General features: G+C 32.2%; 1 protein-coding gene across 3 annotated transcripts in view; it reads right to left on the reverse strand.

Moving 5' to 3' along the window:
- LOC125057267 (zinc finger protein rotund-like) overlaps positions 1–12561 on the reverse strand; it is a 113068-nt gene that overhangs the window by 71221 nt on the left and 29286 nt on the right. For 2 of the 3 annotated variants that reach the window (XM_047660855.1, XM_047660853.1), the window contains exons 2-3: positions 11975–12068; positions 11230–11354 (exon numbers count right to left, since the gene is read on the reverse strand). In XM_047660855.1, the coding sequence (XP_047516811.1) occupies positions 11230–11354; positions 11975–12068 (219 nt within the window). The remainder of the gene's footprint in view (positions 1–11229; positions 11355–11974; positions 12069–12561) is intronic. The other variant, XM_047660854.1, reaches the window with a different exon arrangement.

The raw sequence follows: 12561 nt of genomic DNA on the forward strand, positions 1-12561 counted from the left end.
GGTTAAGTCATCAGTACTATGGATATTGAAATAATTAAAATTATTTTATAAGCACAAGCTGGCGCGGCGCGGGCGCAGAGCAGGCGGAAAATAATAAACAGCTCAACTAGAAGAGTCTTTCCTCCCACTATTTTGTTCCCTTTGGACTAGAGACTCTTGTGACGTGTGGTTCAACTGCACAGTTACTAATTCAAGATTTAAGTTGCCACCTGGTAGATAGTACCAGTGATCCCAGAGTTGGTGCTTTCCTCGGTCAACTTATAAGTGTCGCAAAACAGCGAGGAAACAGCATTAATAGTACACTGCCACAGAGACCAAACTTTTTAAATTTGTTTTAATTTTCTATTTATCCATTTTGAATTATTATTATTGTTATTACTAATATTGTAAATCAGTATTCACAATATTTGATAATGTAAAATACAGTTATTTTACATTATCAAATATTAAAGGAGATAATTTTTGTAGTCTTTAAAGTCAACATTATGAAATCTTTAAGGATTTTTTATTAACTTCCCTAAACCGCTTGACTAGTCAAGTACTATTAAAAGTCTTAACAACATCTAAATCTTTTTAATTCGTATTGTCGAAAACACGACGACAATCCGACAAAAAACTAAGAAAGAAACACAAAAGAGTAGCGGTAAGTTCTATTGAATATAATCAAATGAAGTTACCTTGAGGTGTAGTTGGATTTAAAAGTGTTAATACTTTGATGTTAATCATCAAGCATTATTTCTTTATTTATACTAAGTGAAGTATGTGGAATAATTCCAGCTGTATATATGACAAGCCAAGTTTAGAAAGCTCGAGTGCATTCAGGGCCTTTATAAGGTTGTTAAATTTTCATTGACTATGCTTGTTTTAATAAAACTTATCTGGACGGATCATATAATAAGAGAAAAGAAGCAAAAATTCAACACAAAGAATACCACGAATGGAATAATTTAGAGATCATTGCCAAAGGGCAAGTTGTAAATAAATAGATATTCGTTATCGATAGATAATAAGCATAATAAATATAATATTGTTTTCGGAACATATACTTAAAATTTAGCATGACAGCAAAAAATCAAAATCAAAATCAAAATACGTTTATTCAATTTAGATGCTTCTTAGAGCATGCTTATGAATGTCAACAACGTTTACAAAATTCACGAAAGAGCAGGGCTACGCCATCAAGTACGCAAGCAAGTAGCAAACAGCGATATAGACTGTTTATTTTATTTTATATATATATATATATATATACTAACTATCTAAAAACGATAAATATTTTATTTCCACAATCCTTTACAAAGTCTAAAAGATTTCTGACTATAGTAATTAATGTAGAAACTATCATTAAAGCAATAGATCAAATTTTGCATTTCCTTACGAAATAGGATACATTGATTTATATATGCATCCCATTAACTTATTAATAAATCGGAAGTGCCCCACCTTTTGTAGTTGCAGCAATATGTATTGCTTAATGCTTTAATGCATATTCAAATATTTAAAGAGAACTTTTAAAACATGTTTCACTTGCAAGAAAATGTGTGCTTTCAAGACAAGCTCGATACTGCTTGATATTTATTAAAATAACTTCAAAAATATTTGAGAGATGTCAAAATAATGACTTTTATCCAAAATATAATGTGCGTTTAGTGAAATTTCCTCATTAGAGAAGATTTGAAATTTTGAAAGTATACTTCCAAAGGTACATACTAATTAGCATTTCACCAACAAAAATGATAAGCGAATAGCTCGTTTAAGCAAGTATCAAAATTGTCTAATCCATTTAACCCTTACTCACCCCTGCTATAAGACGGTAATACAATAAGATTTACGTCCCCAATAATAAGTCGTTAGACTATATCATACTACCGTACATCAAAATATTGTATACGTTGATAATTTATCGGTTAATATTTTTTAATTTTTTATTAACATGTCTTCGTGTCTTTGTATTTTTGTTTTAAAGCCGTGGGGTCACACGTATTTTTAAAAAGGGTGAGGTGGTTAAAAAAATGATTTATTCGATAACATTTTTATACGTGAAACGTTCGCGATACATTCATATACATTCAGACGACTCATTGGTCTAGTACCCCTCACTGCGAATCCATGGGTCCCGGGTTCGATCCCCGGCTGAGACGAACATCGATGTGAGCATTTGGTGTTGTGCTTTGGTCTTGGGTGTTTAAATATGTATTTATATGTTTATAATATGTATGTATATCCGTTGCCTAGTACCCACAACACAAGCTTCACCAGCTTAGCATGGGACTAGGTCAATTGGTGTGAATTGTCTTTAAAAAAAAATCTATTAACAGAACTTATATGTTAAAAAAAAAATTATGATGTATAATAATTAATCTCTGATAATTTTACTATATTACAGTGTACACTTTATTTCATATTTAATAATCCAATCCTGCTATTTACAAAAGGAAAGAAAGAAATTAAAAAAAGATTTGGTCTCTGACGCTTTAGTTCTAATAGCATCCTGAAAGCATTTCCTTCCCAAGCCTGTAGGAGAAAACTTATGCTTAAGCATGTTTGGTAAGTTACATGCTTATATTTCTTTAATATTTCCGTAAGAATTAATATAAGTTATATAATAATATATAGAGCGTGTGTTTTCTTGGTTTCAAAAGAAAGTCAATAAAAAGTAATCTTTAAAATCAGAGTCTCACAGACGTGCTATAAAAGTATATAGGACATCACCCAGCGGACTCCAAGTTTTGCAAAGGTGAAGAACGAAGCAATAAAATGACGAAACTATTTTATTGTACTAGAACGCTGCTGGAGTATAGATTTTAGTTTGCGCACGTCTTTTCATGTAGATATAAAATTTTATACGAAGGTTTCTTACGCAGTTTTCGAACCAATAATATTTCTGTTACTGGATAATATTAAGTGAGACTGCTGTTTCTTGCATCCTTTATTCTTTACATTACAATCTAACAATTTAATTATTTTATATCCAAATTGCTAATCCATTTTAACCTTGCCTAAAGGGACTCCTTTTAATAATATATTTTAGTTTATGTTAAGGTTAGTTATTTATTTCAATGTATAATGTATAGAATTTATTAAATGTGATTAGTATATATATATGTAGAGTTGAAAATCTACAAGTCATAAAATTATTAAATATAATCATAAAAATGGAAAAAAAATGCTAACCTATATATGTATATATATATAGAACATAGTTGGGTCAGCATTTATAACTTGAGAACTGATGGTCCGATTTTTATTTTGTTGGATCTGATAGGATAAAAGGAGCGGTTCGGTTTTAATGCTTTCGCGTAAATTGGTAAGTTATGTTATATAAAAATATTTATTAACAACATATGTAGTTACTAAGATCGTGACCTTGAAATGGAGGTGGTGGGACATATATGGGTAATTCGCGATGCACCCGAAGGCGCCTTGAAGAGACCAGAACAACTCGCCTGACGAAACATGCAGGCTGCAAATGGATTGGTGGACAGCTGACATAATGTTGTCTATGGTTTAAGTACCGCAAAACGTTGTAATTGAAGTTGACCGGTCGAAGTGTTTGTTGAAATTGATCGTAATAATTTTAAATTAATTTTAAAATCATAAATATGAATCGACGACTGATAATTTTACAATTGTTTTTTCCGTGCCAGTAAAACCAAGAACTAAATATCGAAGCGTGGATAGCAAGAAGAATATTTAGCAAATAGCTTCTTTGACTCTGAATAGGCCATACAGGAAAGTGATAACATAAAACAATAGGACAAAGCGCATTATCGTTTACAATAAACAAGGAAATTAGAACGCTAGGGTGTCCGCGATTAATCCACCAAATTAGACTTGTCCCGGCCAAAATCGATTAGGGGCCGAAACTTGGGGCAATTCGCAACGACTACGTCTCAGCCAAGATAAACACGCTGGGCTTTTTTTCGCTACGGCAAAGACATTAACCAAGGATGCCCGGTGACCACACGTTCGGCGTTAGGCGGAATAGGATTTGGTGTATTCGGAGAAACTATTTTAACGCAAAACGTTGCTTTGATATTTTAATAAAGTAATTGAATAGTTATGTGATTCATATAAAAAATGCATGCCTTCTTGTTTAAGAATTTTCTGTCAATGTCACAAATCTTCTGAGATAATGTTTATTTTATTAAACATTACATTTTATTAAAAAAAGATAATTATGAATGAAGTATGTGAAAATGATATTTTATATATGAGAATGAAAACCTTGTCTGGTCTAAGATTTATCCGTGGATATCGTAAAAGCTAGCCACAATAGTGAGTGTCATTAGACCGCACGAAGAGGGCGTCATTACGGCGATGAGTAGAGCATCCATTAATCTTCCCAGACCGGTCTCCCGACTGTCAAAATTGTGGACACCGTGGATGTGTGATCGAGCCATTGTTACTTCTTGGACAAACCAAATGGTTAATTTACTTTGTTTTAAGGTTAATTTAACTGAGTGAAATGGTTTTGTTACTGAATACAATGTTATATTATTTCAATACAAGGTTACTGAAATATATAAAAACTTCTACCATTTAATAAGTACTAATATTGTTGCAGTACTTTTATTGTATGAGATTAAATTAATTGATTTTTTTAATCAAACAGAAAAGCCTGAAACGGCTTACAGCGTAGACATTAGAAGTGTATAGCATTTTCACAAATTTCCTTTCTTATTGAAACGATTGTTTCACCGGGAATCGAATCTTTAGCAATCAGCATGCTAAATGTCGGCGGTTATTTAACAAATTACAGATGACTTAAACTTAGTAAGATACAATACAAATGCCCGCAGGACTTTTGCGTGTACTGCATCTGTCTTGGAAACAATTAAACTAATATAAAAGATAATAAATGCTTATTAAATCAAGCGTACAATTTTTTTCAACGCTTCCACATTCATTGATGATTATGTATGTAATTTGTTTGAGGGCTGATACATTTTGGTAAGATAAAACGTAGTGCATATAATACAAAGGGTTGAAGAACAAAGCTTTTGTATGAACGATTAATTCTTATTCAAATATACTCAAGGGAGAAATCGATTTTGACGTTTCGTAATTAAGACGCTAAATATAATTGTTAAATTTTTAATCGATTCATGACGGTTGACTGATTGCTATTAATCTTGTGTGTGAATTTGAATCTTTTTGTAGTCAATACTATAATATGTATAGTTTATTTCGCATCCGATAAAAGTGCGTTTTCCTCTGTATTCTACGAAAATCTTAATAATGTAGAGCAACGAGGATTTTACAAACGACACCGGTATCTCAAAGTGTTTCAATGGGCAAAGCGGGGGATGTTCTGTCCCCTCAATGTAGCTAAGGACACAGTCTGTTTTATGCCAACCAACCTATATATTGTTTTAGTATGAGACGCCGTTCTTACGTAGATTATTCGGACTTGTAATTGTTAGTATATAAAAACCCATATACGACCTTTGGGTCAATCGTAACCACTGGTTGCTTTAGGTGTCTAAAGTAAATCTAACCTAGATAGTTTTGATTTAATTAAAAGCGACAAAGGGTGACAATCTATATATATAGAAATGTTCTGTTGGTTTGTGTACGCTTCAAAAACTCGAAAAGCTCTGCACCGATCGGGCTGAAATTTTAGCATGATATATAATCCGTATCAAGGGTGGTTTTGTGATGTATTTTTTTTTTCCACAAGTATTGCAAAATTAAACTTATATGAAATGTATTCTTTGTTTTGTTTCTCATTTCTCAACCATTCAATCACAATGTGCCTAGGCGAAGCGTGGCGGGGTACAGCTAGTAAACTATAGATTATAATAAGAAATTTAAGAAATATAATGACGAAAATTAAATTTCAGATCCCCAAATCTAGAATTTTTTGGGATACAATACTTGTATTATAAACCAAGAAATCAACAAAATTTCTGATTGTGCATTAATCTTAGATCGCACAATACTACCCTAAGAAAGGCGTTTTTTTGACTCATCAAAATATCGTTATATCAGAACAATGACTCTATTGGCAATTTTTTTCGCGTAACTCAGTCAACATTGAGCTGTATGCGGTATTGTTAGTAAGTGTGAAGGGCCAGTACACATGTTATTTATTGATTCTTCGTACGAAGGGTGTAAAAATCACCAATCTTCCTTCCTTTAGGAAGACAAGATAAACGTTTTAAACATATCGTTCGTTTTACTTGCGTTACTGTGCTTACGTTTCTTGGAGTAAGAATTCCTCTAATGGTAAGATTCTGAAACGAAACTTAGCGCTTAGTCTAATAAATAAAAACAAAAATATATTTAATTTTGACATACAGGAGTCATTGTTAGAGCATTAATTCTCACACTTAGATTATTTTGTATTGCTTTATAATAAACTAGTAGACTCGGCCAAGCGTTGCTGTGGCTAAGATTTTTGTTATATTACATAGTAGTCAACTATTCAAGAGAAACGGCAGGAGAACACCAATCCACCGTGCTTTTTTGGTGGTTATGGCATTAAATTGTAGCTTATGTGAAACGTTGGTATTTATTTTGATAAGGATCAATATACGATAAGGAAACCTAGGTACGAATGTGGCGGTGGTATTTTAATATTTTTTTTTAAATAAAATGACGCTTATTGTGACGTAACTATAAAAGATAGAGACATGCTGTCGCGACATTTTTTATAGATAGTGATGTGTCCTGAAAAATGTTAGTACATCATTTTATTCTATCATTAATAGTTTTCGCAGCGGAAGCGATTGAAGGAAGTGTTTTGTTTATTTTTTTACACCTTGGGTTAGATTATTCAAGTTTTAGTAAGCATCCCTATTTTTTTGAAAATGAAACATAGCCTATATCTCGGGAATAGTGTAGCTTGCCAACGGTGAAAGAATTTTTGAAATCGATCCAGTAGTTTCGGAGGCTATTCATTTCAAACAAACAAAAAATCAAACATTTCCTCTTTATAATATAAGTATAGATAAACCTCCGCTTTTGACACACGTAGTCGTATTGGATTTTCATATATGGAAGTCATACTATACGCTGTCTTTTCTCTGACTCTTTTTATAAGTCATGGGTTTCACGATATTTCGTCGTACTAGCCATTGTTTACGGTGTACATTATAGAAGAATCTATTTATGCATTTCCCAGATTCGAATATATGAACTACGACTTACATCAATAAGTGGGAGAGGTTTTTGGACCTATATGTATGTCCGCAATTGAATTCGATATTTTCACCAGTTTTATTTAAACAACGCATGGAGACTAATGATTGAGATTGTTATTTCTTTGCAAAATTTCAAGATTGAAATTTGATGGAAATTCGTATAAAAATTTAAGCTTTACCCAATAAAAGTAGAAATAAAATATAAAAACAATACTGTGCGATAGACGCCTTTACCGGTGGTAATAAAAGCGAATAAAAACGCAATTTTTAAAAATATTAAAAATTAGTAGAAAAGAATGTGAGTCCGTGATGTTCCGATTCCTTGGTATCATAAACATACTTTGTTTATTAACACGCGTATATCAGAGTAATAACTGTACTAATTCACGCGAGATTCGAAAGTTGTCAATCAGAATCTGTATGATGAAGTAAAGAATTTTAGCTAATTAATCTTCTGGCATATATTGTTTATGGAAGGCACAATGCACTACACAAAAAACAGCCGCTGTAACTCTTCTCTAACCCATGCATATTGGTACGCTGTTTTTTGGTACAAACATTTTGAGGCTTTTTTTTATACGCTTTATATTAGCTTCACCTGTATGTATGTATGAAACCGACTCCTTCGGACTCGATTTTGAACCACTTTTAACGGAAAGATTTAATTTAAACTTTGCGCACCTGTCAAAGATCTATGACAATGCAATAATCCGAAAAAAAAATGAAAAAAATTTAACTAAAAAATAGATATAGGTACGAACGATGATAGACGAAAAATATAGCACAGAGCGATTCACTTTTTAGTTTGATGTGCTTTAAAAGCGTGTTTTTTAGTTTTTTTAAACTATATTTATTTAGTTTAGTTTTCTATATAAAGCGTGTGTTCTAGTTTTTTTAAACTATTATTTATTTATTTCTCTCTTAGAGTAACAGTGTGGTTATTTTGTATAATATCAGTTAAATCCATACTTTTCCTTAGCCGTATAAATGTTGTTGCAATATTATTACGTAATAGTATTATGCTCACTTTGATAATAGGATATTTTTTATATTTAACCATTTCTTTGGCCTCAAAGAAAAGGCCTTTTGTATTTTGAAAAATGTATGGGTTTGTGTCATACGGGAGTCAAAATCGTCAAAGTCTAGTTTTTGATTAAAGGGTGGGATTAGTAAGTTTCTAATTACCTTTTGTTTTGTATGCCACTAGTTGTAACGTTTATAGTAGTGTATATTGATATACTAATCAATAATGAATTAAGCGAAATATAATTTTAAACATTAATTTAAAAGTAAGTTATTTGGCTAATGGACAACGTTAACTGATGCGTGTAAAGTAAAATAATTTTTTTTAGTTAATGATGACAATTTCAGAGGTTCCAAGATTTTCAAAATACTAGCTTCCGTCGCCTACTTGATCTTATACTTGTGCAGTGTGGGGTTATTAAACATAAAAAATCTACACAATCTATCATTTCATGAACATTTATTAGCCGACAAAAAATTGCTAAAGCTAATATGGTTCGGTGAAATATTAAAGATAAAATTTTACAATTTCATAAATATCAATGCAGCAACTTGAGTATGAAGAAAGATACTGTCTCTCCAACATCGTAGGTATAGTACATTCTTAAATTGACGCAAGTTTAAAAAAAAACACTGTAAATTGTATTCTGGTACAAAATATATTATAGGTAATAATATTATGTTGAATGCTGTACATTTAATTATATGTAAACTTATTCCTATATGCATCTTCCATATGAATCTGCGTGATTCTTTAAAATAAATTTCCCAGGATTTAAATAAAAAATCACAAATTAATGATGTCATTAGTCGCTACCCCATTCCCATGATTATGCAAAAATTCTAAAATCAAAAATTAATCACATCAATATGATAGTTCCTAATCCGACACACTTCATTTCAAACCAAAATAGGTCTTATTTCATTCACATAAGGTTTTATATCTATAAAGAATAATAGAAGGGTAAAAAAATTGCATAATATAGTCCTTATTAGCTATGGCAAAGAGGCTACTTTATCGGTTACATTATGCAGCGTTAATGATGCGTTTAGAATTAAACTAGACCTATTTAGTAGGCGACACGCGATTTTTTTCAAATGATCCATTTCGTTTATTTGCGTGAGAAATTGTCAGTTAAGCATTTATAATTTCATTCACGTAGAAGAAACGATATTTTTAGCGCAGTGATATGGTACGAATACCTTAACAGTTTTTAAACTAGTGTAACTTGACGACTCATTGGTCTAGTGGTTAGTACCCATGACTGCGAATCCATGGGTCCTGGGTTCGATCCCCGGCTGAGATAGATTTGGTGTTGTGCAAGACCCAAGACCTAAGTCTTGGGTGTTTAAATATGTATTTATATGTCTATCTATCTATAATATGTATGTATATCCGTTGCCTAGTACCCATAACACAAGCTTCACCAGCTTAGCATGGGACTAGGTCAATTGGTGTGAATTGTCGTTAAAAAAAAAAAAAAAAACACTATTATCAACATTACAAAACGTACCATCTTCTTAGGAACATCTTCGGGACATCTTAGAAACAGAAACGAAACTTAGCGCTTTTACTGCCGTGTGCCATTTCTAATATTTTTTTGACATTATACAAAAAATACACGTTTGTTTAGTCACTTCACTAATTCTTCGGCTTTTGTAGTCGGTTAAAAGGACTGTTTTTGAAAAAGGAATAACCAAGAATAAAAAAGTGTTCCTTTTTTAAATATATAAGTAATTTCTATAGACCTGCATTTATGTTCTGTTTTTAATTACTTTAAAAGTGTTTTTCCTTTTCTGGCGTACACGTTTTAAAATAATATTAGTAACCCATTAATGTAGGTTACTAATTAGTTCTTCTTCTAGACATCTTATGTGTCCAACTGTCCATTCTAACATGAAACCAAGGGACAACTTTATAATTTTGAATTATTATAAAAATATGTTCATAAAAATTGACAAAACTACTCCGATATTAAAACGCGGTTACGAAACCAAAGCTCAAGAAACGTTTAAGTTTAAATCAGGTAATTGGTAAATTAATTACCCATTTAAATACAATTTGTAAGCTATGTTAAGAATAAATTAACAAGTATTTAACCGCCTGTATTTAATAGCTAAGTTAAACTTCGCTGTATGTAAATGTATATTATAATGCGGCAATTAACTTCAGTTACGTGTTAATTATAGTTTAAACTGCAGTTTAGCTTTAAACAGTGGTTAGTCTAATCTGATAATTTTAGCATTGTTTTTATAAGCATAAGAAATTTTTTGTATATTGTAAATTAAATTAAACTAGGATGGGTTCAATTTCCGCCGGAACTATAAGATAATATTAAGTTAAGGTAATTAATATTAGGTCATAAGTCCTTTTATTATGTATTTAGCTTCAATGCAATGTTTAATTAATTATAAGCTAGCCCCCGCGAAATTCGTTTCACCTTAATACATTTTTTTTAAGTAGGCTCTTTTCCAATTTTGCCCTCTATACAAACCTTCCTTAGAGTTTACGAAAGTTCCAGCCGTCTTCGAGTTTTGCGCGTAGTAACATAGTGATATTTTCACGGTTTTCTTAAACCTCATTAGATTTTTTTAATTTGTATTAGTCCACATATTTACAAATATAGTCTACCTATTAGTAATTTCCTAATTTACCTAATACTCGTAATACCTAATAAACATTGCTTATTGGCGTTGTATTTAACAAAATAAACTAAACATACGCCCTAAAAGAGGCAGTTCTAAGACTCTTAATGTAGAATAAAACTTAGTATAAAACCACTATAACAAATATATTATGACGTTCGAATCTACTCAGTATGTTGGTACATCTAATCTAAAGCGGGCCATAGACGTACTGCATGTTGCAGTCAAGACCGACTGCAACATGCCGTTTGCTCAGGAACTGCTTGAGCGGTCCGTGTATTGCGAATATGAATTTAGTATGGAAACTGCAGATCGCCGTGCAGCGACCGCTTAGAGCAGTCGGTATCGGCTGCAACATGCGGTCCGTCTATGGCCCGCTTTAAGGTATCTTTAATAAGACTATAGTACTTACATCAACAGCACCATTATTCCAGGGGGGTAGAGCGTAGTGGGAGGGGTCATGACCCCCTCCCATATGTTCAGCCATCACCGACATCCAGTGTACCAGGCCCTGAGCGCCGCCACCACCAGAAGTGCCTAATAGATTATCAAAGAATTAATTCATAATTGTTTCTGTCATTGTCTGAATAGATATCTATCTAGGTCTCATCATAAAAATCTGTGTTATTGCAGCGTTTTAACTATAACTATGTGGACATATCTTTGTCTGCTTAAATATAGACATCAATTATATATATACGTTTTTGTTCGCCAAATTGTATTTATGCTGTGATGAACAGATGATCTGAAAATCAGTCAAGATTATGAATAATATTCGTCTGTAATAACGTGGTGTGATTCAGTATCTATTTTCCACCAGTAATTAATTAACAGAACAAATAAAAAAAAAATCGATGAATTATTGGCTAATTAATATGATTGGAAAAAGGACAACGTTTATGTGTATAAACAACATACAAATACATAAATTACTCCTTCATACTGCTATCGTCGAGGTTAAACTCCCGTGTAAATTACTGATCAATCGTGATTATTTAAAATAAAATGCATATCTTTCATAATTGGCATACGAAGCGATCAACTCAAATGGATTTGCTTTCATTCGTGTCCCTGCTTCAGTTTAACTTGTACTTTTTGAGAAATTTTGTCTTACCAACTCATGCCTAATAAGAAATAAAACTTACTAGAACACTTACCTGTGGGCACACTGGTCTGTTGCTGTTGCTCCTGCCCCCCACCCCCCGTGACTCCCCCTCCACTCCACACGAAGGCTGATGATGCACCCGCCTTCTGGAACAATACTAGTATTAATTGTTTGCATCAAAAAATGTGCTAATTGCCCACACCACCTTGCGCGAAAGCCTCTAAAAACCAAGTCATTAAGAGGCTTACATTTTTCAACACATTATAATTCCAGTACTATACTATAGTATGCATTAATAAAAACAATTAAATTTCGGCTCCAGCTAAAAAGCAGACGGGTAAAATATTTTGCACGTAAAACCGATTTCTGGCGTGGCGACGCGTGGCCACGCTATATGATGGTATATATACAGTCTATATGCAGTAGTGTGTACGGTGTATGTATTTCGAAGTCACTGATTAAACGAATTAAGTAGTCACGATTTGAAATTAATTAAATAAATAGTCATCGTTATCTGAAAAAAAATCGTAATATTTTATTTTATCATTATGACATATTTAGTTCCTATCACAATTTGTTCTTTTCTGAATATTACTTTTATAAAATAATGTCGATGTTTCACATCTGCCAGGCGTCCCG

Source organism: Pieris napi, chromosome 16 (assembly GCF_905475465.1).
Source record: "Pieris napi chromosome 16, ilPieNapi1.2, whole genome shotgun sequence".
Lineage (NCBI taxonomy): Eukaryota > Metazoa > Arthropoda > Insecta > Lepidoptera > Pieridae > Pieris > Pieris napi.